The sequence below is a fragment of the Coregonus clupeaformis genome, chromosome 27 (assembly GCF_020615455.1).
Source record: "Coregonus clupeaformis isolate EN_2021a chromosome 27, ASM2061545v1, whole genome shotgun sequence".
In the NCBI taxonomy this organism is placed as follows: domain Eukaryota; kingdom Metazoa; phylum Chordata; class Actinopteri; order Salmoniformes; family Salmonidae; genus Coregonus; species Coregonus clupeaformis.
Genome location: NC_059218.1, coordinates 34,716,009 through 34,742,531, shown reverse-complemented (window position 1 = coordinate 34,742,531; position 26,523 = coordinate 34,716,009). Strand labels below are relative to the sequence as shown.

At 43.3% G+C, this 26,523-nt stretch overlaps 1 protein-coding gene across 1 annotated transcript; it reads left to right on the top strand.

The window, feature by feature from the left end:
• The first annotated feature begins 261 nt into the window (after positions 1-261).
• Positions 262-20,131, top strand: LOC121541219 (transmembrane protein 47). The gene is made up of 3 exons (XM_041850191.2): positions 262-611; positions 3,171-3,311; positions 19,346-20,131. Exons 1-3 carry the CDS (start codon positions 416-418, stop codon positions 19,525-19,527), a joined length of 519 nt encoding a protein of 172 aa, XP_041706125.2. The 5' UTR covers positions 262-415; the 3' UTR covers positions 19,528-20,131.
• Positions 20,132-26,523: the final 6,392 nt, after the last annotated feature.

Here is a 26,523-nt window from a genome sequence, read left to right as displayed (position 1 = left end):
TCTGTAATCTCGGTTAACCCAGAAGTAAAATATCGAGTAATTTGGTCAGCTACACGCAGAATCTGCCCGCGGGAGATGACTCCGTCAGTGATTCTTATATTGATGGCTCTATATTTCCATCCTTATAGTAGTGAAATGAGTTCCGCAGTAAAAATGCAATTATACTGCCTGGTGAGTGGTGATTGTGCCACCTGCTCTATCAGTTGTCCAGATGGGGGCGCACGGGGTCTGAGTAAAGCGCATTGTGCGCACAGACAGACGCGAGGAGGAGAGGACTTTATTTAGGGATTGCATCACAACTTGCTGTAGTCGATTCTGAACTTTCGGAACTGATCGTGCTTGAGGACCCTGTCGCAGCTTTTCTTTTCTCCTCAATTTCAACACGCGTGTATCCAAGTCAACTTAATATGAAAACATGTCTATAAATGAAGTGTACGTTTTCCGACCGTTCAAGTTCATTGCTTTACTTTGTGTATTTCTGGCATTGTGTCTGGACATCGTAGCGTTATTGAGCCCCGCCTGGGTAACGGCAGAGCGTTTTTCTTTGTCGCTATGGGAATCATGCACTGAAACAGAGGCTGGCTGGAGATGCCTTTCCACCCTCACGTCTGGTAAGAAGCGATGAACGTTTTTCCCCCCAAAATGATTCTGTATGTTGATGTAAATCACTCCTTTCAAGTGGTTTTCTGTCCAGATGAAAAGGAGTCCCCAAAATGAGTTACAATCCTTTCGACTCCCAAAATAATCGGGAAGTAGGCCTTTGTTGGCAGAGCATGAAATGGGACTATCGGAACCCAAACATTGTGATATTGGCCTTTTTAAAATGATTTATTTCCAGGCTATTATTTCCCATCATCTGTTGTAACACACTTTATAGAACCTGACAATAAAGCCTGCCTACATGCTGTGGCATGGAAACTGGGGGTCATCTGATGCAGTTTATTTATTTAACCTTTATTTGACCAGGAAAAGCCAATTGAGACCCAGAGTCTCTTTTTCAGTTGTTTCTCTTCATCAAAGTTCTAGCATAGGCTATACAATGTTTAGGCTACACACATTAACAGACTGGCCCAGATGGATAGAAGAACAATGCGTAAATCAATCGGATTATATTGAGAGAAATGTCTAGAATTTACGGTGAATTTCTATGTACATCACGGATGAAGAGATCAAACAATGGACCATTGTTAATGTACTGTAATCGCTCTCGGTCCGGATGCGTATCTACTGCAACATTTGCGTTCCAGGCCAGGGGCAATATTTTGCTCCCTGCTCTGTCAGTCAGAGCGCGACAATATAGCGGAGATTCGCCACTTCTGTGAGTGATTCTCGTCATACAAGATGCTGTTTAGGCCTATCTGAGACGGTTATCTTTTCGTTTCGTCACGGTTTGTTGATCTGTTGCAATGTGAAGTTTTCTTTCTCACCGTAGAGTTGTCCCAATGACGTGATGTGCCATCTGGGTGCTCCACCGGCCTTTGTAAGCTTTGTGAATGCAGGTGGGTGTGTTCCACCTATTGTTGCGTTCCTCTGGTGGAGGGCACTCTGCGTTTTGTTGTCTCTTTTTGTGAATGTCTCTCTCCCCCTCTCTCTCTATTTGAATGGGGGATGGGGATGGATTGGCCTTGGTTATGGTCTGAAAGCATTATCATAGATATATTTCACAGTTTATGAGACAGAGTTCTCACACATTCCTATAGGGTTCAAGACATAAGCCACATATTTAAGGGATACTTTTTTTTCTTCCTTTGGCCTTAAAAATACTTTAAATGGAATGTATTCAATCTATTTATGGCAACAACGTGTTATCATATTGCACTACTGAAACCTATTGTTGGTCTCTTTGAACATCCCATGCTCCTTCCTAACAAGAGTTTCTTCCTTCTCCCCAGCTGCTTCTCATTATCTCAGTAGCTGTTTTGGCTGAGCCTCCCAGCAGAGTAGAATGTGCTGTTTGTTTTACCTGCAGGGAGAGCGTTATGGCTCTAGCACAGAGCAGAGAGGCTGGCAGGCAGTGGAGACTGAGACAGACACCAGTTGTGTGCTGTGCTCAGGAGGGGCAGGTTAACCCTGGCTGTCTCCTCTGATAGGATCCTTTCTCTCAGATCTGTGCCCTCCCCCGTGGTGCCCAGCCAGCGGCACCCACCCTCTCCCAACCCAGCTTGATGATCCGTCTCTGTCAGAAAAACACCTGTCATTCTCCTGCCCCCTGCTAGAGCCCCCTGCTATCTCCACCTCAGAGGTTTCTGGACAGACAGTGTCGTCAATGGAATGGTCTCTGTATTGTTCCCCTGGTCCACCCTGGTGTTGTGGTTAATTCTAAATCCAGCTCCTCTGAATAGGGGTGAAATGAGGAACCGTCATCATCCATCTCCAGTGGGTCTGCGGAGGCCACTCATCTCACACAGCCTGATGAGGAGGAGCAGAGGGGGCATTTTATGAGCTGCTGTGATGGATCTCCTCCCTTCTGTTGTTGTGGTGGAATGTGGAGAGTGATGGGGGGGGGCTGAATGTGAGGTGGGCCCTGAGAGATGAGCCTGTCCCTGGGCAGTGAGAGAGAACGCCTGCCTGCCTGCCTGGCGGAGCTCATTAGGACCAGGGCATCAGGGTTGTGTGGTTAACATTACAGGAGACAAAGGAGTCAATGGCCTGGGGGGCAGAGAGAGACACGACAGAGGGCAGACGGAGCTCATTAGCTGCCTCCAGTGGAGCTTCTCTCTGTCCTCTGAGGCGAGCCAGCCAACCGAGACGCAACAGACCTGAGGAGAACTGAACAATCAGCTGGATTTTGGAGCACTGTACCTCAGCTCTTTCTGCACAGCCAGAACCTGGACAGAGATGAGGCAGAGGCAGATGAGATGGAGGATATGGGAGAACGTTTTTGGCACATAGTCAAGTGAGCATGTTTGAAGTACCTCTATGGGTTAAGCTCCCTGTTCACTGTCTGCTAACGCTGAAGACAGAGAGAGAGAGCTGTGTGTGTTGGTGAATTTTAATCTCTTTCTCGACCACAAACACACACACGTGTTTTGCATTGTAGCGAGCAGTAGGCTATTTGTTTCCTGCTTGACTGTCATCACTGGTCTGAGTGACTAGAGTAGAGTACCCTGTGAATCGATGGCGATGGTGGTCTGTAACGTGTGTCTGTAACATGTCTCCTCCTCCTGCAGACTGGCAGATAGCCACCCTGGTGCTGCTGCTGGCCGGTGCTGCGGTGACTCTGGTGACCTTCCTGGTGGCCCTCATCTCCCTGTGCCGGGGGACACACAGACGGCACTACCGCATGGTGGCCGTGTTCCTGTTCACTGCAGGTGAGTCCACCATGCTCCAACATAAACACCATACATGGACATACTCCACAACACTCTACAATACTCCACAACACTCTACAATACTCCACAATACTCCACAACATGATCACTTACATCTCTAGTGATTCCCCTATATTCATTTAGGAGCAAGGGCCCACTGCTGCTAAATTCTTGCCACCATTAAAAAAAATATTTTGCATCTTCAAAGTGGTAGGCATGTTGTGTAAATCAAATGATACAAACCCCCCAAAAATCCATTTTAATTCCAGGTTGTAAGGCTACAAAATAGGAAAAATGCCAAGGGGGGTGAATACTTTTGCAAACCACTGTATATACTGAGATCATGTGACACTTAGATTGCACACAGGTGGACTTTATTTAACTAATTATGTGACTTCTGAAGGTAATTGGTTGCACCAGATCTTATTTAGGGGCTTCATAGCAAAGGGGACGCACCACTTTTCCATTATTTATTTTTTAGTATTTTTTTAAACAAGTTATTTTTTTCATTTCACTTCACCAATTTGGACTATTTTGTGTATGTCCATTACATGAAATCCAAATAAAAATCCATTTAAATTACAGGCTGTAATGCAACAAAATAGGAGAAACACCAAGGGGGACGAATACTTTTGCAAGGCACTATATATATATATATATATATATATATATATATAAAAGAATGACAAATTTTTTTAGTGGTGGCAAGAATTTAGCAGCGGTGGGCCCTTGCTCCTAAATGAATATATGGGAAACACTAGAGACGTAAGTGTACAGTGGGGAAAAAAAGTATTTAGTCAGCCACCAATTGTGCAAGTTCTCCCACTTAAAAAGATGAGAGAGGCAGACAAAATGAGAAAAAAAATCCAGAAAATCACATTGTAGGATTTTTTATGAATTTATTTGCAAATTATGGTGGAAAATAAGTATTTGGTCAATAACAAAAGTTTCTCAATACTTTGTTATATACCCTTTGTTGGCAATGACACAGGTCAAACGTTTTCTGTAAGTCTTCACAAGGTTTTCACACACTGTTGCTGTTATTTTGGCCCATTCCTCCATGCAGATCTCCTCTAGAGCAGTGATGTTTTGGGGCTGTCGCTGGGCAACATGGACTTTTAACTCCCTCCAAAGATTTTCTATGGGGTTGAGATCTGGAGACTGGCTAGGCCACTCCAGGACCTTGAAATGCTTCTTACGAAGCCACTCCTTTGTTGCCCGGGCGGTGTGTTTGGGATCATTGTCATGCTGAAAGACCCAGCCACGTTTCATCTTCAATGCCCTTGCTGATGGAAGGAGGTTTTCACTCAAAATCTCACGATACATGGCCCCATTCATTCTTTCCTTTACATGGATCAGTCGTCCTGGTCCCTTTGCAGAAAAACAGCCCCAAAGCATGATGTTTCCACCCCCATGCTTCACAGTAGGTATGGTGTTCTTTGGATGCAACTCAGCATTCTTTGTCCTCCAAACATGACGAGTTGAGTTTTTACCAAAAAGTTATATTTTGGTTTCATCTGACCATATGACATTCTCCCAATCCTCTTCTGGATCATCGAAATGCACTCTAGCAAACTTCAGACAGGCCTGGACATGTACTGGCTTAAGCAGGGGGACACGTCTTGCACTGCAGGATTTGAGTCCCTGGCGGCGTAGTGTGTTACTGATGGTAGGCTTTGTTACTTTGGTCCCAGCTCTCTGCAGGTCATTCACTAGGTCCCCCCATGTGGTTCTGGGATTTTTGCTCACCGTTCTTGTGATCATTTTGACCCCACGGGGTGAGATCTTGCGTGGAGCCCCAGATCGAGGGAGATTATCAGTGGTCTTGTATGTCTTCCATTTCCTAATAATTGCTCCCACAGTTGATTTCTTTAAACCAAGCTGCTTACCTATTGCAGATTCAGTCTTCCCAGCCTGGTGCAGGTCTACAATTTTGTTTCTGGTGTCCTTTGACAGCTCTTTGGTCTTGGCCATAGTGGAGTTTGGAGTGTGACTGTTTGAGGTTGTGGACAGGTGTCTTTTATACTGATAACAAGTTCAAACAGGTGCCATTAATACAGGTAACGAGTGGAGGACAGAGGAGCCTCTTAAAGAAGAAGTTACAGGTCTGTGAGAGCCAGAAATCCTGCTTGTTTGTAGGTGACCAAATACTTATTTTCCACCATAATTTGCAAATAAATTCATTTAAAATCCTACAATGTGATTTTCTGGGAAAAAAATTCTGTCATAGTTGACGTGTACCTATGATGAAAATTACAGGCCTCTCTCATATTTTTAAGTGGGAGAACTTGCACAATTGGTGGCTGACTAAATACTTTTTTCCCCCACTGTATATACAGTGTGTATTCAGAAAGTATTCACACCCCTTGACTTTTTCCACATTTTGTTGTTACAGCCTGAATTTAAAATAGATTAAATTGAGATTTTGTGTCACTTACCTACACACAATACCCCATAATGTCAAAGTGGAATTATGTTTTTAGAAATGTTTACAAATTAATTCAAAATGAAAGCTGAAATGTCTTGAGTCAATAAGTATTCAACCCCTTTGATATGCCAAGCCTAAATAAATTCAGGAGTAAACATTTGTTTAACAAGTCACATAATATGTTGCATGGACTCACTCTGTGTGCAATAATAGTCTTTAACATGATTTTTGAATGACTACCTCATCTCTGTACCCCACACATACAATTATCTGTAAGGACCCTTAGTCGAGCAGTGAATTTAGTGGCACATGCGCATACTGATAGGAAGCATGGGTAGGGCTGTTGTGGTGAGTCATGGTAATCTCCTCTTATGCACTCTGGATATGCTTTGGTACCCAACTGGCTAACGACCAACAGGTCCTAACGGCTCTAACGTCCATCTAACCACTCGGACATCAATGCAAATGCAATAGAAAATCACATCAAACACTTATCAAAACAGTATCCTGCTTTTAAAACTCACCTCACTGTGATGATCAATTTGAAGAAAGAAGTTCAACAGCAGGTTGAAACTGAGTGTAAAACATGGTCATTGTGGATGTTGTTTCAAAGCCTAACACAACAAAATGGACAGTGTTTTCTTAGTTGATGATTAATTCAAAACACCCATACACATATTAGAGCTTGTGCATACGCATAGAACTATATATGAGCCCAAGCCTGAAAAAAATAAAAAAATAAATCTGAATTATGATTGTGCCTTATACAATACATAGCCTACCGCATATTACGCATGGCAGAAAAACATAAAACAATACTGATTTAAAATGTCTTTGGTACATAATTGGTCTAGCCTATACTCCAACATTTCACAAATTCGATTAATTGCCTTTGAGTGTGGACTGTATTATTATGCATACTGGATGGACTGGTTACCTTATGCTATGCTCCAAAATGTATATCCATGAGTCTGGGAGAGAACAGATAGTCCTAGGCAATGTTCCCGCAAATATTAGGTCTGCTGAGCACGAACTTGACCGTTGTGAAAATTCTGTGCAACTTATGGTGCATGTTTACGGTGAACACTGAGGCTGTATCCGCTATAAGTTACAGTTTTAAGTGGCCAAGTAGGCTACTGTGGCTATTTGATCCTAATCTAGACCTACCAGAGTGGCTTACCATCAAAAACTATGGAGAAAAATGCATCCCATAACATTTAAACATGGAAATAGCTGTTCTATCAGCCTACAGTAGCAGCCAATGTATGGTGTTCAATGTAGACCTACATTCCATGAGACTTTTGAGAGAAAAAAACATGCAGGGCTTAACATTAACCTGTTCATTCACTAGTCCTTCAGACAAGGAGGTGACTAAAAATGTTGTGTTTGTTGCAAAAAAACAGTTTACAAAATAAAATGCATTATTATTCCCATACCATTATTACAGAGAATATGACAAATTAGGCTACCCTCTGCCTATTGGCTACTTAGCTTATTAAAGACCGTCTCAAAATACAACACTGCCCCTTTAAGACATATAAAAAAAAAGATCTTTACCTGACTCGCTTTTCAAAGATAAATGCACACATTTTGTGCTCTTGTACGAAGCAACCAATGTTGACTAGATATTCGGCAGGTCGGAGTTTGGGAAACCCTGGTGTAGAGTATGGGCCTACTCCAATGCGCTCTGCCTACAACAAAATCTCTTGCACAGTTAGTTTTACATACTAATAAGTCTTGCATAGTTCGTTTTGTTTCGGTATGTTACATTGAAAGTGGCTAATATTGTGTTGATTTGATCACAATTCCCACAGTAGAGCGAAATGTTGATAGTGTTAACTAAAAGGGAAAACTCTAGAAAGTTGCTTCTATGCGCAGGCTGATATTTCTTCTGCGTGGCAGTCCGAGGGGAGCTGCGCGCCTGTGCGCCGCTTAGAGGGAACTCTGGCCCTAGGCGAAACTGTTGGTTCCTTGATTGTGCAGGGTGGCTTACAGGTAGCCTACAATTACAGTGCATTTGTATTTGATTTTGAATAGCCTAGTAATAGGGCATTTTTTATATTTTCATAATTATTGGGTGGCACATTACCTTTATCTATATAGAATATCTCACCACCATGCGTTTCCATCTCCTCTTTCTCCTTCATTTCTTTCTCCAGCTGTCAACTGTTTAATGACATATGTTTCATTGTGAAAACATGTTACTACACGTTGCTGAACAGATTTCACTTGGTTTCCCAAATTAAGCACTGGGTAGCTGCAGGAACAGGGTTGGAGAGCCCATGGCATACAGAGTTTGGGCGGAATATCACCTGTCCTGCAGCTCCGCTATAAAACCAAAGTAGCCTACCAGGCATCATTGAGAACGGACTGGCGGGAAAGCGCACAGCCTCCATTCACACTTCGAGTGCACAGAGATTACATGTATTTTTGCCCCTGTTCCTGCCCATTTGATAATGGGCCATTCTAAATCTAAACTAATTTTACATATTAGTAAAGACTTTATTAAATTGAGAATAGTCTGATGGGTGAAAATATGATCACTTGATGAGAGAAGAGCTTTGCAGCCTGTAGCAAGGAACGGAGCACAAGCTTTTTTTGCGACTTTCTCAAATCATCAATAGCCTTTAGTCGCATCATGCAGCCCATATATGTTTTGATTTGTAAGACATTCTAAGGTTTGTATCATTCACAACTAAAGTTGCCAAACAACTCCAAAATCTAGCGAATCAGACCTGTTTCAAATGATCACTTTTACGCTCAACATAGCCACTTCATATGCGCACTCTCTCCGGAATGGGAAAAATATCCTTTCAATTATATTCTTTTTACTATAAAATCATATAATATAAAAAAATGGCATGGGACTTATAAACATATCTTGTCAGCTAAATGAACAAGCCTACAGCTTATGGCATGGATCATAGCCAGATCTATGACAAGGCGCATTGAAGCTGTTCTCGTGGCTCACGGTGGTCCAATGCCCTATTAAGACACTTCATGTTGGTGTTTCCTTTTATTTAGGCAGTTACCTGTATTTTCCCTTCACACCACAGTTTGTCTCCATAGAGACAGAATTACCATTTGAGAAAATGGTTAAGTTGTTTGCACAAAGCTACATAGATACTGACTGAGACTGAATGTGAGGGTAAGAGGTAGTGATGTGTTAAAAGTACCAATCTGTCTGTTTAATCGGTTAACACACAGCTCAGACTCTAATACGTACCCCACAAAACATGCCACCAGAGGTCTCTTAAAAGTCCCCAAGTCCAGAGCAGAGGCTAGGAAATGCACAGTACTATATAGAGCCAGAATGGAACTCTCTTCCACCTCGGGTAACTCAAGCTAGCAGTAAAATCTGATAAAAAAAAAAAAAGAAACGATAAAACAACACCTCACGGCACAACGGGGACTCACACACACACTCTAAAACATGCATACTACAACCACCCACACACTATTCTTAGTAATGTAATGTAGTATTGTAATACTGTAATGGAGAAATGTAAATTTGTATAATGCACAGAGTTTTGTTTGATGTAATGTTTTATCTCTGTTCGGACCCCAGGAAGAGTAGCTTCTGCCTTGGCAACAGCTAATGGGGATCCTAATAAAATACAAAATACTAAAGGGTGGAGAAGGGGGGAGGGGGTGAGAAGGGAGTTTGTATTTGTATTTATTAAGGGTTCCCCATTAGCTGCTGCCAAGGCAGCAGCTACTCTTCCTGGGGTCCTGCAACATTAAGGCAGTTATATACAATTTAAAATATTACATGACATTATATTTCATAACACTTTACCCAATACATCTAGTGTGTTCCCTCAGGCCACTACTCCACTATCACATATTTACAATACAACATCCATGTGTACGTGTGTGTAGCGTGAGTGTCTGTGTATGTGCCTGTGTGTGTGTCTCTTCACAGTCCCCGCTGTTCCACAAGGTGTATTTTTACCTGTTTTATGAATCTGATTCTACTGCTTGCATCAGTTACCTGATGTGGAATAGAGTTCCATGTAGCACTGTGCGCCTCCCATAGTTCGTTCTGGACTTTGGGACTGTGAAGAGACCTCTGGTGGCATGTCTTGTGGGGTATGCATGTGTGTCTGAGCTGTGTGCCAGTATTCCAAACAGACAGCTCGGTACATTCAGCTCGTCAACACCTCTCACAAAAACAAGCAGTGATGAAGTCAATCTCTCTTCCACTCTGAGCCAGGAGAGACTGACATGCATGTCATCAATGTTAGCTCTCCGTGTACTTTTAAGGGCCAGCCGTGCAGCCCTGTTCTGAGCCAACTGCAATTTTCCCAAGTCCCTCTTTGTGGCACCTGACCACACTACTGAACAGTAGTCTAGGTGTGACAAAACTAGGGCCCGTAGGACCTGCCATGTTGATAGTGTTGTTAAGAAGGCAGAGCAGCGCTTAATTATGGACATACTTCTCCCCATCTTAGCTACTGTTGTATCAATATGCTTTGACCATGACAGTCTACAATCCAGGGTTACTCCAAGCAGTTTAGTCACCTCAACTTGCTCAATTTCCACATTATTCATTACGAGATGTAGTTGAGGTTTAGGGTTTAGTGAATGATTTGACCCATATACAATGCTTTTAGTTTTGGAAATATTCAGGACTAACTTATTCCTTGCCACCCATTCCGAAACTAACTGCAACTCTTTGTTAAGTGTTGCAGTTATTTCAGTTGCTGTAGTAGCTGACGTGTATAGTGTTGAGTCATCCGCATACATAGACACACTGGCTTTACTCAAAGCCAGTGGTATGTCGTTAGTAAAGATGGAAAAAAGCAAGGGGCCTAGACAGCTGCCTTGGGGAATTCCTGATTCTACCTGGATTATGTTTGAGAGGCTTCCATTAAAGAACACCTTCTCTGTTCTGTTAGACAAGTAACTCTTTATCCACATTATAGCAGGGGGTGTAAAGCCATAACACATACGTTTTTCCAGCAGCAGACTATGATCGATAATGTCAAAAGCCGCACTAAAGTCTTAAAAAACAGCCCCCACAATCTTTTTATCATCAATTTCTCTCAGCCAATCATCAGTCATTTTGTGTAAGTGCTGTGCTTGTTGAATGTCCTTCTCTATAAGCATGCTGAAAGTTTGTTGTCAATTTGTTTACAGTAAAATAGCATTGTATCTGGTCAAACACAATTATTTCCAATAGTTTACTAAGGGTTGGTAACAGGCTAATTGGTCGGCTGTTTGAGCCAGTAAAGGGGGCTTTACTATTCTTAGGTAGCGGAATGACTTTTGCTTCCCTCCAATCCTGGGGGCACACACATTCTAGTAGGCTTAAATAGAAAATATGGCAAATAGGAGTGGCAATATCGTCCGCTATTATCCTCAGCAATTTTCCATCCAAGTTGTCAATTTTCCATCCAAGTTGGCTTGTCACTGCTAATAAACAACAATAATTTGTTCACCTCTTCCACACTCACTTTACGGAATTCAAATTACAATGCTAGTCTTTCATAATTTGGTCAGATATACTTGGATGTGTAGTGTCAGCAATTGTTGCTGGCATGTCATGCCTAAGTTTGCTAATCTTGCCAATGAAAAAAAAAAAGTATTAAAGTAGTTGGCAATATCAGTTGGTTTTGTGATGAATGAGCCATCTGATTCAACGAATGATGGAGCTGAGTTTGCCTTTTTTCCCTAAATTTCATTTAAGGTGCTCCAAAGCTTTTTACTATCCTTCTTTATGTAATTTATCCTTGTTTCATAGTGTTTTTTCTTCTTTTTATTCAGTTTAGTCACATGATTTCTCAATTTGCAATACGTTTGCCAATCGGTTGTGCAGCCAGACTTATTTGCCATTCCTTTTGCCTCACCCTCTCAACCATACACATTTTCAATTCCTCATCAATCCACTGGGATTTAACAGTTTTTACAGTCATTTTCTTAATGGGTGCATGCTTATTAGTAACTGGAATAAGCAATTTCATAAATTCTATTCCTTACTAGATTTGTGTGTATTGGGTATATGTTGTGAAATTGTTAGATATTACTTGTTAGATATTACTGCACTGTCGGCGCTAGAAGCACAAGCATTTCGCTACACCCGCAATAACATCTGCTAAACACGTGTATGTGACAAATACAATTTGAATTGAAGTGTCTGTTTGCTCCTCATTATACACCACGGACCAACATATATTATTTACATCAACAACATAGGAATCCCTACAAAACGTATTGTATGACCTCTTATACACAATATTAGGCCCAGCCTTTGGAACTTTGGTTTTCCTAGATATGGCTATTATATTGTGATCACTACATCCAGTGGATTTGGATACTGCTTTCAAACAAATATCTGCAGCATTAGTAAAGATATGATCAATACATGTTGATGATTTAATTCCTGTACTGTTTGTAACCACCCTGGTAGGTTGACTGATAACCTGAACCAGGTTGCAGGCACTTTCTCTTGAGTGGGCAGCCTGATGAACGCCAGTCAATATTTAAATCACCCAGAAAGTATACCTCTCTATTGATATCACATACATTATCAAGCATTTCACACATGTTATCCAGAGACTGACTGTTAACACTTGGTGGTCTATAGCAGCTTCCCACCAGAATTGGCTTTAGGTGAGGCAAATGAACCTGTAGCCATATTACTTCAACAGTATTTAACATGAGATCCTCTCTAATCTTCACAGGAATGTGGTTCTGAATATAAACAGCCACCATTGGCATTTCTATATTTTCTGTAAATGTTATAACCATGTATTGCTACCACTGTATCCTCAAAGGTATTATCTAAGTGAGTTTCAGAGATAGTCAGAATATGAATGTCATCTGTTACTAGCAAATTATTGATTTCATGAACCTTGTTTCTTAAGCTACATATGTTAACGTGGGCAATTTAGAGCACTTTTCTTCTGGGATGCTTACTTGTTTTTATTGCTTTACTGGGAAGCTTAGCAGCAGTAGTTGTGCTCATGTTCTTTATGTTAGTGCACGGTGAGCTGCACACAGTGGACTGCCTCCTCAGGCACACCGGCTCAGTGCTAACAGTATAAATCTGGTTCTTAGGCACATGATTACTGCACACAATAGCTGTAGGATCAGTGGTGGCATTCAGGGCAGTTAGAGGGACATAAATTAGGTTACTTATATTGTGACTACCGACGCCCCTGATGTAATGTACATTTGCTGAAGCATTTTGACAACTCTGCGTCACAATGGTAGGGATTAGCTGATCTGGGCTTGGGTCATTGCTAAGTCATTGTCTCAACGCAACCTTATAATGCTGTGAAAGGATCCAGGAACTCAAATGATTTGGGTGGATCCCATCCTCCTTATAAAACGTGTTTTGTTTCCAAAAGGTATCGAAATTGTCAACAAAAGTTACTCCCAGTGAGCTGCAATAATCACGTAGCCAGTTGTGAAGAGCAAGAATCCTGCTAAAGCGTTCAATGCCACGATTCAGAGAGGGCACAGGGCCAGATATGATGGGTTTTTTGTTAGTGTCTAGCAGATCAGCTCTTTAAAATCCAGTTTCAACTGTTCAGAGCTGCCCTTCATAATATCATTAAAACCCACATGGACTACGATAGAATCGATTTCCATGTCCTGACATAGTACATTCGGGTTGGGTTTGAGCTAACTCTTTCTGTGGTGAGGGAGCTGTTGTGAGTCCCAGAAAGCAGGCTGCTGTGTGCCAAGAAAAAGCAGCCACAGAATTTGCACAGTTACCAATGAAGAGAGGAATGTATTCCCTCATGGATAATATCCAGGAAGGAAAAAACCAATTCTCCAATTCCTATAGCTCTCTATCTGCTCACACACTCTGCTCTCTCTCTCTCTATCTCTCTCTCTCTTTCTCTCTCTCTCACTCTCTCTCTCACTCTCTCTCTCTCACTCTTTCTCTCTCTCTCACTTTCTCTGTCTCTCTTTCTCTCCACCTTGCTCCCCTTTTCTCGCGCTCTCTCGCTCTCACTCTCTCGCTCTCACTCTCTCTCTCTCTCTCCACCTTGCTCCCCTTTTCTCTCTCTCTTACTTTCTGTCTGCTCTGGTCCTCTCCTTTTCAGGCTCAGTGAAAACACAACAAATAGGCCTGGAATGACAGTGCAGAGGAGCACTCAACTCATAGTCATTGTTCAAAAAACTAATTTCACAATACTTTGTATTTGTCTTGTGTGAACTGTACTGTAGCAAATTAACAGCTGCATATTACAACCAATACATCCCCATATAAAACATCCACAGAGGGGACAAGCACAGTAGAGCATATAAGAAAGCAATATTATAATGAAAAACAAAAGGTGTATTTGTGCGTGGCTGTGTCAGTGTGTGTGCGTGTCTGTGTGTGTGATGTCAGGAATAGAGCAGTGTACAGTGCAGTCAGTACATCCTGTGGTTTGAAAACAGTGATGAAGCAGAGAACACAGCCTTACTTGGGTGGTGCTCAGTACCACTTTCCCCAATATAAAACGTGTTTATATAACAGACAGGCATCCTGTTATGTCATTTATGTAGAATGCTAACAAATACCCTTACTCCCTGCACTTTCTCTTCTTAGGCAACAACACATATCTTTCCTAAGTTTTCTGAATGGGAAGTTTTCTGTTCAGGAAGTGTTCTGCAAGTCCATTGGGGGACAGGTGTAAGGATGGATACAGGCAAGCATTGGTTCCATCAGCCGGTTACTTAAGAGAGCCCTCAGTCACAGGAGGGAGGGGGGAGAGGGGAGGGGGAGAGAGCCCTCAGTCACAGGAGGGAGGGGGAGAGAGGGGAGGGGGGAGAGAGCCCTCAGTCACAGGAGGGAGGGGGGAGAGAGCCCTCAGTCACAGGAGGGAGGGGGAGAGAGGGGAGGGGGAGAGAGCCCTCTGTCACAGGAGGGGAGGGGGAGAGAGAGGAGGGGAGGGGGAGAGAGGGGAGGGGAAGAGAGCCCTCAGTCACAGGAGGGAGGGGGAGAGAGCCCTCAGTCACAGGAGGGAGGGGGAGAGAGGGGAGGGGGAGAGAGCCCTCAGTCACAGGAGGGAGGGGGAGAGAGGGGAGGGGGAGAGAGCCCTCTGTCACAGGAGGGGAGGGGGAGAGAGCCCTCTGTCACAGGAGGGGAGGGGGGAGAGAGCCCTCTGTCACAGGAGGGAGGGGGAGAGAGGGGAGGGGGAAGAGAGCCCTCTGTCACAGGAGGGAGGGGGGAGAGAGGGGAGGGGGAAGAGAGCCCTCAGTCACAGGAGGGAGGGGGAGAGAGGGGAGGGGGAGAGAGCCCTCAGTCACAGGAGGGGAGGGGGAGAGAGCCCTCTGTCACAGGAGGGGAGGGGGAGAGAGGGGAGGGGAAGAGAGCCCTCAGTCACAGGAGGGAGGGGGAGGGAGGGGAGGGGAAGAGAGCCCTCAGTCACGGGGGGGGAGTGGTACATTTCCCAGCCTTTCCCCTAGTCAGAGAAAGGCTAGGCAGTAGTGTTGTGCCTATCTGCTGGCCAGAGGTACAGCCCCAGCCCAGCCGCCTCAGTCTGGCCTTCCTCAACAGAGTCATGTTCCTTGGCTTATGTCTCAGCCTACCTCCCTCTCCTCCTCTCCTCTCCAGGCCCCACCGCCTTGTCCAGCAGGAAGGAAATAGGTGGTCTCAGTAAATTACACAATGTCCTCGCTCTGAGTCCAGTACACACACTCACATGTACACATACACACAGGTTTTAACAGGGAAAAGGAACAGTAGTTAACGTTAAAATGTCCAGAGGGCCCACAATGTGCTATTTCTCTCTCCCTCTTTTAACTAGACGTCCTACTGTTTGACTCTAAAAGTAGGAAGAACACACATGCGTGACCGCACACACACGTGTACGCAGGCATGTACGCACACACACACACACACACTGACAGCTTCCTGCTCTTAAAAGGATTTATTAAGAATGTGTTGACTGAGAATGTGAGGAATGTGATGTGAGGGATTAGTTTACACAATGTGACCAAAGGGAGTCAAAATGAATCATAAAGTTAACAGTTGTGTCTGTAGTGGTATTAGAACAAAGTTCAATCGACTAACATTGGTGACTATTCCACAGGATGAACAGAACAGACACTCACTGAGCCTTATAACAGTCTAACAACTGTGTGGCAACTACTGCGTCAAACCTTTCCTGCTCTGCAATGTGCACAGAACGATGTTAACACAGGATGCCCATAATGAAAGTTGTCGCTATAGGGATATTTCAGTGTGACGCATCGTGTTTTCAATTATGAGCTCTGCCACTACAGTCTATAGAAAAGTTTGTGGTCATACGCACATCCTCAAAAACATAGGCTAATAAAGAATACTAGTCAAGAACAAGAAGGCCCGCACACTGTTAAAGCTCCCAACTCATCGCTTTATTGACAACGTTTCGATCCGAAACGGATCTTCGTCAGGTCAAACAGTGTCAATAAAGCAGTGAATTGGGAGCTTTAAAAGTGCCTTCTTGTTCTTTACTCTGCCACTACAGTCTCAACACAGTCCAGTGGAACACAACGTCACAAGTTATACACTGGTGGAACTTTTTACTTTTCTCTTGAAGTTCAGGATCATATGATAGTAATATGCCTACATAGAGCTAGTTATAGTACAGGTGTCGGATCTAACGCTGAACAAAAATATAAACGCAACATTTAAAGTGTTGTCCCATTTTTCATGAGCTGAAATAAAAGATCACAAAACAAATTCCATGTGCACAAAAAGCTTATTTCTCTCAAATGTTGTTCACAAATTTGTTTACATCCCTGTTAGTGAGCATTTCTGCTTTGTCAAGATAATCCATCCACCTGACAGGTGTGGCATATCAAGAAGCTGATTTAAACAGCATGATCATTACACAGGTGTACTTTGTGCTGGGGACAATAAAAGGCCACTCTAAAATGTGCCGTTTTGTCACACAACACACTGCCACAGATGTCTCAAGTTTTGAGGGAGCGTGCAATTGGCATGCTGACTGAAGGAATGTCCACCAGAACAGGTGCCAGAGAATTGAATGTACATTTCTCTACCATAAGCTGCCTCCAACGTCGTTTTAGAGAATTTGGCAGTACGTCCAACCAGCCTCACAACCGCTGACCATGTGTAACCATGCCAACCCAGGACCTCCACATCCGGCTTCTTCACCTGCGATATCGTCTGAGACCAGCCACCCGGACAGCTGATGAAACTGTGGGTTTGCACAACTGAAGAATTTCTGCACAAACTGTCAGAAACCATCTCAGGGAAGCTCATCTGCCTGCTCGTCTTCCTCACCAGGGTCTTGACATGACTGCAGTTCGGCATCGTAACAGACTTCAGTGGGCAAATGCTCACCTTTAATGGTCACTGGCACGCTGGAGAAGTGTACTCTTGACAGATTAATCCCGGTTTCAACTGTACCGGGCAGATGGCGTGTTGTGGGCAAGCGGTTTGCTGATGTCAACGTTGTGAACAGAGTGCCCTATGGTGGCTGTGGGGTTATGGTATGGGCAAGCATAAGCTACTGACAATGAACACAATTGCATTTTATCGATGGCAATTTGAATGCACAGAGATACCGTGACGAGATCCTGAGGCCCATTGTCATGCCATTCATCCGCCTCCATCTCATGTTTCAGCATGATCATGCACGGCCCCATGTCGCAAGGATCTGTACACAATTCCTGGAAGCTGAAAATGTCCCAGTTCTTCCATGGCCTGCATACTCACCAGACATGTCACCCATTGAGCATGTTTTGGATGCTCTGAGTTGACGTGTACGACAGCGTGTTCCAGTTTCCGCCAATATCCAGCAACTTCGCAAAGCCATTGAAGAGGAGTGGACAACATTCCACAGGCCACAATCAACATCCTGATCAACTCTATGTGAAGGAGATGAGTCGTGCTGCATGAGGCAAATGGTGGTCATACCAGATACTGACAGGTTTTCTGATCCACACCCCTACCTTTTTTTAAGGTACTGTATCTGAGACAAACAGATGCATATCTGTATTCCCAGTCATGTGAAATCCATAGATTAGGGCTTAATGAATTTATTTAAACTGTAACTCAGTAAAATCTTTGTAATTGTTGCATGTTGTTTTATATTTTTGTTCAGTGTAAATTGATCACTCTTTTGTTGCTGAGAATTTTAAAGGTGAGTGTATTGCACTTTTCATGTAGCCTCATTTTTGCCACCCAATATTATGGACTATTATGCTGAAGGATTATTTTGCTACGACAATACTGGTCAAATTAAGATCCAATATCTGTAGCTCTTTACCTACAGACTTCAGTACAGCGTGTAAAATACTGGACCAGAATGTTTTAATACAATGGCCCGTATTCATAAAACGTCTGAGAAAAAGAGTGCTGATCTAGGATCAGGTGCCTGCTGTCCATATAAACCTATTAATTTAGATCCGAAAGGCAAAACTGATCCTAGATCAGCACTCCTACTCTGAGATGCTTTGTGGATACGGGCCAATGAGCCTATATTTAGGCTGTGGTCAGTAAAGCCCAAGAAGGTTCTGCCACAACCATACAGTACAACATATAGTAGAGTACTGCTCAGAGTCAACTGAAGGAGGACGCATTAGAACTTTGCTAGAGAGCTAGAGATTGGATACAGGATGTTGTTTGTTTACTGCGTGGTTAAGCATGGGTCAGTGTGTTGGGCTGCTAGCTGTAGGCTAGGTGCAGGCTGCAGTAATGAGCCCGGTGGGTGTGTTGTGCCTGATAGTTGGCTGCAGGCTGCAGTAATGAGCCCGGTGGGTGTGTTGTGCCTGGTAGTTGGCTGTAGGCTGCAGTAATGAGCCCGGGGGGTGTGTTGTGCCTGGTAGTTGGCTGCAGGCTGCAGTAATGAGCCCAGTGGGTGTGTTGTGCCTGGTAGTTGGCTGCAGGCTGCAGTAATGAGCCCGGTGGGTGTGTTGTGCCTGGTAGTTGGCTGCAGGCTGCAGTAATGAGCCCGGGGGGTGTGTTGTGCCTGGTAGTTGGCTGCAGGCTGCAGTAATGAGCCCAGTGGGTGTGTTGTGCCTGGTAGTTGGCTGCAGGCTGCAGTAATGAGCCCGGTGGGTGTGTTGTGCCTGGTAGTTGGCTGCAGGCTGCAGTAATGAGCCCGGTGGGTGTGTTGTGCCTGGTAGTTGGCTGCAGGCTGCAGTAATGAGCCCGGTGGGTGTGTTGTGCCTGGTAGTTGGCTGCAGGCTGCAGTAATGAGCAGCTGTTGGGCCTCTGAGAGCAGACACCGTGTGATAGGACCACTGGAGGAGGAACAGGGTTTATGGGGTGTACTGGACGCTGAGGAGAGGGGGTGTGGATGGACCCCCTGGGTAACGGCTGGGTTGGGGTATCTATCTACCACCCTTTTCCTGGCCCTGGCTGTTGTCCCCTCTCTGACTCGCACACGGCTCCAGTTTCCCATCAGCAGCCTTGGTGTCACTGGCCCTCTACCTGCACACAGGTAGTCATTCATTCATACAACAAAGAGTCTTGTCAGGCAAGCAGAAGTGATTATGGTTATCTGGTGATATTCCCTTTCACCAGCACACATCTCAAATAGTATACAGAGATAGTAGACATACGTACATTGTCTAATTGCTAAACTGTAAAATGTTAACTCACAGAAAGATGTAAATATGTTATCTTTGTTTTTTCCCTTTCTTTCAGTGGTCCTTCAGGCCTGTGCACTGGTCCTCTACCCAATCAAGTTCATTGATGGAACCGTCCTGCAGACCTACCATGAGTTCAATTGGGGCTATGGACTGGGCTGGGGGGGCACCATCTTCATGCTAGGGGGAGGCATCCTCTTCTGCCTCCGGACGGACATGTACGAGGATGCTATGTACTGAGTCCTCTCTCTCTCCTACTCTATATCTCTCTCTTGCTCTTTCTGTCACACACACAAACAAACAAATATTGACATTCACTCTCTTGTGCGACAACACACCCACACAATCACAAACACATAAACACACACACTCCTTACTCTGCCCACATAGACAAGCTTCGACGCCTACATATAGTATATCTCTGTTATTTATAGACCGGTTGAGAGGGCTCCTGGCTCTGGCTGATCAGCAGGAGAGATGAAGTCGGAGGAGCAGCTGTGTGGAGAGAATGTCTGTCTGTCCCCAGTGGGGTGCCAGAGTAAGCTCCCAGAGACCCCCACCACGGTCAGACAGACAGACCGCCATGTTGTTAAAGCATAGAAATGGTTTTGTACAGACGGGCCACTCGACCTATGAACTTTTCTACAGCACGTCCCATGAATCTCCATTCGTAGAGTAACAAGGAAGTAGATTCTCTGAGCCCTACCCTCTGGGCTGAGGTGTTTATATAAGGGATTGTTACAGTATATGGGCCATCCCACCAATTCAGTGCCTTTTGAGAAGTTTAACTTGGTTAAAAAAATATATACACTACTGGTCAAAAGTTTTAGAACACCTACTTCTTTATTTTTACTATTTCCTACATTGTAGAATAATAGTGAAGACATCCAAACTATGAAATAACACATGGAATCATGTAGTAACCAAAAAAGTGTTAAACAAATGTATGGGTAACAGGGTTGACGTGTTATGCTCGACCTGCTCACTTTCCACCACAGACACCAGAAAATTGCCAATAAGAGTAGAGCCAGCTCACCTGCTGATTTGACTATTAAATGTTCAATGTTTTTTTTTTTTAAGGCATAGTTTCACCATATTAAAACGAGAGTTAAGTTAATGTAACATGGTTGACCTTAAAATGAGGGACAGACGTAAATGATTCACTAATCACATTAAATAATCTTCAGAAATGACTTTGTCAAAGCAACAACATAACTAGGGCTTTACAATGATGGTGAAAACATGGAGAATTCTAGGGTTAAGTGGGTTAAAATATTAAAAGTCACAGAGGGTGCATGGAGGGACATGTGAAAATGCAAAATTTTGGCACTTTAGAAAGTCTTTAATCATATAAAAAATGTGATTTATTTAATTCTCCATGTGGTCTATATTAATTTAATATAACAGGCTTTTAAAATGTAATATTGGTGCACAATGTTTACTTAAAATATCAAATGGATGCAAAAGGCACTCTGTTCGTGGAATGACCCATATAATCATTTTTGTCTTTTGTGTATTTTTTGTGATGATGACAAATTAAAATTGTTAATGTATTGATGGTATCAATTATCTTGCTATCTATTCTCCCACAGGAAGATATATATATATATATATATATATATTTTATGTATTGCTGTTTGATAATTGCAGTTCCTGAACACTTAAAATGGGATCAGAGGTGAATCCCGAACATATCTGGTTTTCTAACTCCTCCTGACATTTCTAGTGTAAAATAAAATTTACTGATATATATATATGCAATAATGACCACGTGTTTCTCATTTGTTTTAATTTATTACAGCAGTCTTGGGCGTTTGCTCTGGATTATGTCAACTGAGCATTGCAAATTGATTTGGTGGTCTGAACATTTGCACAACTATGAAGAGTGAAAATCATGTGAACATGCATAACAGTCTTTGAACAGTATAGTTCCAGTCATAACTCTGGCCCAGAAATACCCAGTGAAAACTATGGCAGGAATGTACCACCGAGGAGGAGGGTAAATGATCGGTGCCTCGCTTTGGAGGAAGTGGCATGGCAGGGAGCCACTTGCAAACTCTTACATGGCTGCACTATTCTTTCACGACCCAGGACACAAGGGCCTCGCAGGCCAGAACGAAACAGCCCAATTATAGTTGTCATTACCAGTGTGGCTGCTTGTGGCTCTGCGGGCGGCTAAATGGGACGTGGGAATGAGACTCCTGGGCGTAATGAGGTTTGGAGCTATTGGCTGGTAGGATATTGATGGTCTCTCAGGGCTTCACACAGACACTAATAGTGGTTCCTGTCCACTAGATGAAAGTGGGGCCAAACAACAGTGGCAAAATAGTTCAGGACCCCACCATTTATTACATGCCTATGGTGCCATTAGAGTGGTGGAGTATCATTGTTGCCTATTTTGTCATTTTGAATGTTCGGGACACTCATCCTAATGGTTATGTAAATATCAAACATGTCCCAAGGCTGTGCCATGCATCTCATTTGTGAAATTCTCCTTTGACAGGATGTGGGTAGATTTGGGTATAACAATACATTCAAGTCAAAGTCATTATACTACAGTCCAAACCGCTTCCCTTTTCCTCCCTGCATTCCTTTAAACACTTGTAACTAACGTTCCATATAATCCCGTTTCCTCCTGTATATTCCACAGAAGCTCAGGGTTAAATAAACAAGTCATTTAAAACAGCCCCTGAATGGATAGCTTGATTAGGTAAAATCAAGCAATCCGTTCAGGGGCTGTTTTAAATTACCTGTTTATTAGTTCCTCAAAACAAACCATCAGGATTGCTGTTCCCCCTCTGTGACTCCAGACTGTTTTACCTGCAGGATGTGTTTTTAAGGCAGAGAGGAAAATGGAATGCACTGCCTGGGATGCTGTTTCAGTTCAGTCCATCTCATCTGGTTTCAATTCCGGGGATACTGAGGACTGTGATAACATTTGCCTTGATATATATATATATATTTTGAAAGAAAAATGATGATGGCTTTCTCAGCAAGCGAGGTCTTGAGCCACTCTCCCTCTCAGTAATGAGACTCATGTTGTGTCCGGGGTCCTAGCAGAGTTGCTGTGTGACTGCCTGTGTTCAGTAGAGTGGGACTCGGAGGAGGTGCCCAGGCAGGCCAGTACTCAGCTGTTCCTCCTGAACCACTAACTCTCAGGTGTCAGGTGGAGAGTCAGCCCACCTGGTGCCTGTCCTTCCTGTGCCGTGTGCCCACTCCTCTCCTCTCTCTGGCCAGCAGAGCGCACACTGCAGCAGCTGGGACTCCCTGCCTTGAATGGGGTCATCCATCCTCAACACTTTCTAACTATTTTAGCTGAACCAGTGATAAAAGGGTCAATTTTACTGTGTGGGTGCTCTTGTAGAACACTTCTTCCATGGTGTCGGCCTCTGTCCCCAAGCTGTCAACAGCTTCTTATAGGAGTCTGGAAGGTGTTAGGTAAAATGGATCCTTAGCCTCTCTGATAGTTACTGAAGTGGCTGTTCTAGGGCCAAAGTAGATTAAAAATAAATAAAGAATTATAATGACTTTTCAAGAATTCATGGACTGCAGCTTGTTGGTTAGGGGTTCATGGTCACGTGGTGTGGTGTATTGGTTACATATACTCTACATGGGGGGGTGGGCGGGGGGCTTCTATAGAATGGCAGGTGTGCAGCTGTGTTACACTAAGGGTGTGTCCTCAGTTGTAACTGAGGAGTCTAAGTTATCTGTAGCTCATGCCATATTGCTTTCTCATATTGGGTTTGGTAGCAAAGGCATGGCCTTGTATTTAGCCCACATTCATTTTACCATGCACACACCCACTTATGAATAGACAATACAAGTTTGCACAAACACTGTCATTATTATAAACCATAAACAATAAACCATAAACTGTATGGAGCTAAATTACATGTTAACTGGCACAATTATTTTGTTTACTTTACAATCTCTCTCATTATGGTTGAGCATCCCACAGCATTGAGGTCATTGGAGCAATCATCCTGTTTCAGTCTGACCACACCTGCACTATAAACACATCTCCATCTTGCCTCCTAGTGGACAGAAATAACACTGAGACACTGCTGGGAAAAGGCATGGCCTCATTGGCCTGTTAAAATAAGTTGTTGGGTCATTCTTGAATTGCAGTGGCATTTAGGCATGGCATTTTGAAAAAAATTAATTCTAGATTTGTATTTTATTTAAATGTATTTGAGTACATCTTCCCATTCTAAATCAACTAATATGGTAGCTTAATTACTTTAAATAATTTGGACCATTATGATAACATTGTACCACCAGTAGGAGTACTAACACCAATGTTGATAACGCCAATTATACATTTGAGGTAAATTAGAATTTTATTAAATGGAGGGCACAAATGCTCAAATCTAAGGTCATCAATCCTTTAAAAATCATTTACTAAAGCGATATAATTAATACTTTTGCTCACAATGTTATTTCCTTTAATTTAAATTGACTAAAACCAAGTTACACTTTTGATTTAGACACCAAATTATCAATGGAATCATTAAATCTATGACAAACTAAAAGGGAGTGATAAGCTAATAATGTTATTTAACATAAACCCCTTCCCTAATAACATATTTCCACTGGAGGAAATGCTCAAGCTCATTGTGTAACTATGTAATGAGTGATTTTCAAGGCGGAAACTCCAAAGACATAAAACCGAGGGACACACATTATATTTGTAATAAAATAGATATTCTAATAGCCTTCTTTGTTTGTATTGCTCTATGCAATATATTAAACACTTGTGTTTACTTTCTATCATGCAAAATAATAGATAGATATCTCTTAACCCCCAAAACATGTCACCACAACTCTACACATCACTACTGGGACAAACCCATTTGCACACCCTAAACAATGCATAAACAATATGTTTTGCAGTATAAGTGACTTGCATTATGTTTTATTGTTGATAAACAGTTCAATTTAAACAAAAACATGCATGATGTGTAACTGTAAGTCATCAGCTCTAAGTCTAAACTGAGGAAGACACAGAGTCCCAGGACTACAACACACCTATTTAAAAGTGCAACTGGTTGACATTTTTATTTATTTCAAATGTAGAGACAGATGTGAGTCTCAGTTTTGCTATAATGTGAGTGATACACACAACCAACCAACTCCCACCATACAAACTTTACACATAACTCCCGAATGAGTCATCTAAAAACGTGAGCAGCCATGGAGGGAAGCCTGGCCCCAGGGCGCAGTAACCAGCCAGCCCTGCTCTACAGTGTCTCTGCAGGGACAGATTCCAGTTACTGAGCCTGGAGGACAGAGGTGTGCAGGGGATAGGATGATGGGCTTAGGCAAGGCTGCCACCACCAAGGGCTGTGGGAGCCATGATGAGCAAGAGAAAAATAAAGTTGACTGTTGGTTTAATGACAATTAAGCATTTTAGCAACTGTAAAACACAGAAAGGCTACTCTAATAGTCGATCAAAGTAAGGACTGACCTTTGGTTGCCACCTTCCTCCTGAGGCGAAGGATCTCCAGCAGCTCGGCCACGTGGCCCAGGGACAAGTGGGACAGAACAGGTGGGACACCTCAGTAGGATGTGGACGCTGCCTAAACCCAACAGCAGCCTGAGGGGTCCAGAGAGCTCCATAGCTGTCCCAGCCCAAAGCCTCTGTCAGAGCCTGAGAGATGTTCTGTGGCTGTGCAACAGGTCAGTCTACAGCAGGATCCTGCCCCTGTCTCTCTACGTGTAGGCCATCTATCTGATGCTGTCTGGTCCAAACAAGTATGACATTGTTGCCGCCCGTAACTTTGAAGGCAAGGGAAGCCAGCGAGCATCTGGCCTCCCTTGACAAAAAAAGTTAGCCAAAATTAGCCAATCAGCGTTGAGCTAAATTAAGCGAGCTCAACTGTTAATGGTTCTGATGCACCAAAAAAAAGTGGATATGGCGTCATTCCTATCAAATACCATTGAGAACATACGTCATTGACAGAAAAACTTGAATTGTTGCATCTCGTTGTGTTGTTGTCCTCCGGTGGCTGCTAGCTAGCTAAAATTGGCCCTGTCCTAAATTAGCCATGGATGGAGATAGGGATTTGGACTTGTGGTTTTACTTAATTCTCCGTACTGGCCAATGATTATAACGGCGATTCTGATCCAACCATTAATTCATACAATGTTGTGCCCCTAGCCTGAGAGGATGGAAGTTCAATATGTAGCTAGATGCAGAAGGCTAACGTTAACTAGCTAACGTTGCCCATGAATGGAAGTTAGGCTAGCAAGCAAGCATTTTAGCCAGGTAGCCTTGGACAACAAAAAATAAAAGTGTGTACTGTATGAAAGAGAGATAGATCCTTTGGTCAACATGAAAGAGAGGAGGATGGCGTTTCTCTACAAGATACCTAGTCAGTTGTACAACTGAAATGGGTCTTCCGCATTTAACCCAACCCCTCTGTAGGGTGAGTCAACATGTTTTTATACTTTTACATTTTAGTCATTTAGCAGACGCTCTTATCCAGAGCGACTTAAAGTAGTGAGTGCATACATCTTCATATTTGTTTGTACTGGTCCCCTGTGGGAATCGAACCCACAACCCTGGCATTGCAAGTGCTATGTTCTACCAACTGAGCCACACGGCACCTACTTGCACAAAACACACACACACACACACACACACACACACACACACACACACACACACACACACACACACACACACACACACACACACACACACACACACACACACACACACACACACACACACACACACACACACACACACACACACACACACACACACACACACACACACACACACACACACACACACACACACACACACACACACACACACACACACACACACACACACACACACACACACACACACACACACACACACACACACACACACACACACACACACACACGAACCATGGACAGCCACATCGTATTTAGCTTACGTTGATTGGAATAAAATTGTTTTTGGTATCTTTTAGTTGTCACTGTATTAGACTAAGCAGAGGTGATTTGATGATGTTGAAATGTTGAAGTTTAAATGGTGCTGGAATAGAGAAGGCAGCTCCTGTTTTCTTTGCGACTTGCGGTAACTCTCTGTGGTTCTAAATCAATAGTTATTTAGTGGTCCGGTCAGAAACATCAACTTGCTTGACCATGCTGTAGGTGATGTAACTGTCTGTTACATGCGATATGCTTTGTGGACTTCACTGGACAGAGGTTGCTATCCGGTTTTGTGATAAAACA

Coding starts and splice junctions, on each gene's coding strand:
- LOC121541219 (XM_041850191.2), top strand. CDS start 416: ATGTCTATAAATGAAGTGTACGTTTTCCGACCGTTCAAGTTCATTGCT. Junction 612..3,170: donor CCTTTCCACCCTCACGTCTG/GTAAGAAGCGAT, acceptor CTCCTCCTGCAG/ACTGGCAGATAGCCACCCTG. Junction 3,312..19,345: donor CGTGTTCCTGTTCACTGCAG/GTGAGTCCACCA, acceptor CCTTTCTTTCAG/TGGTCCTTCAGGCCTGTGCA.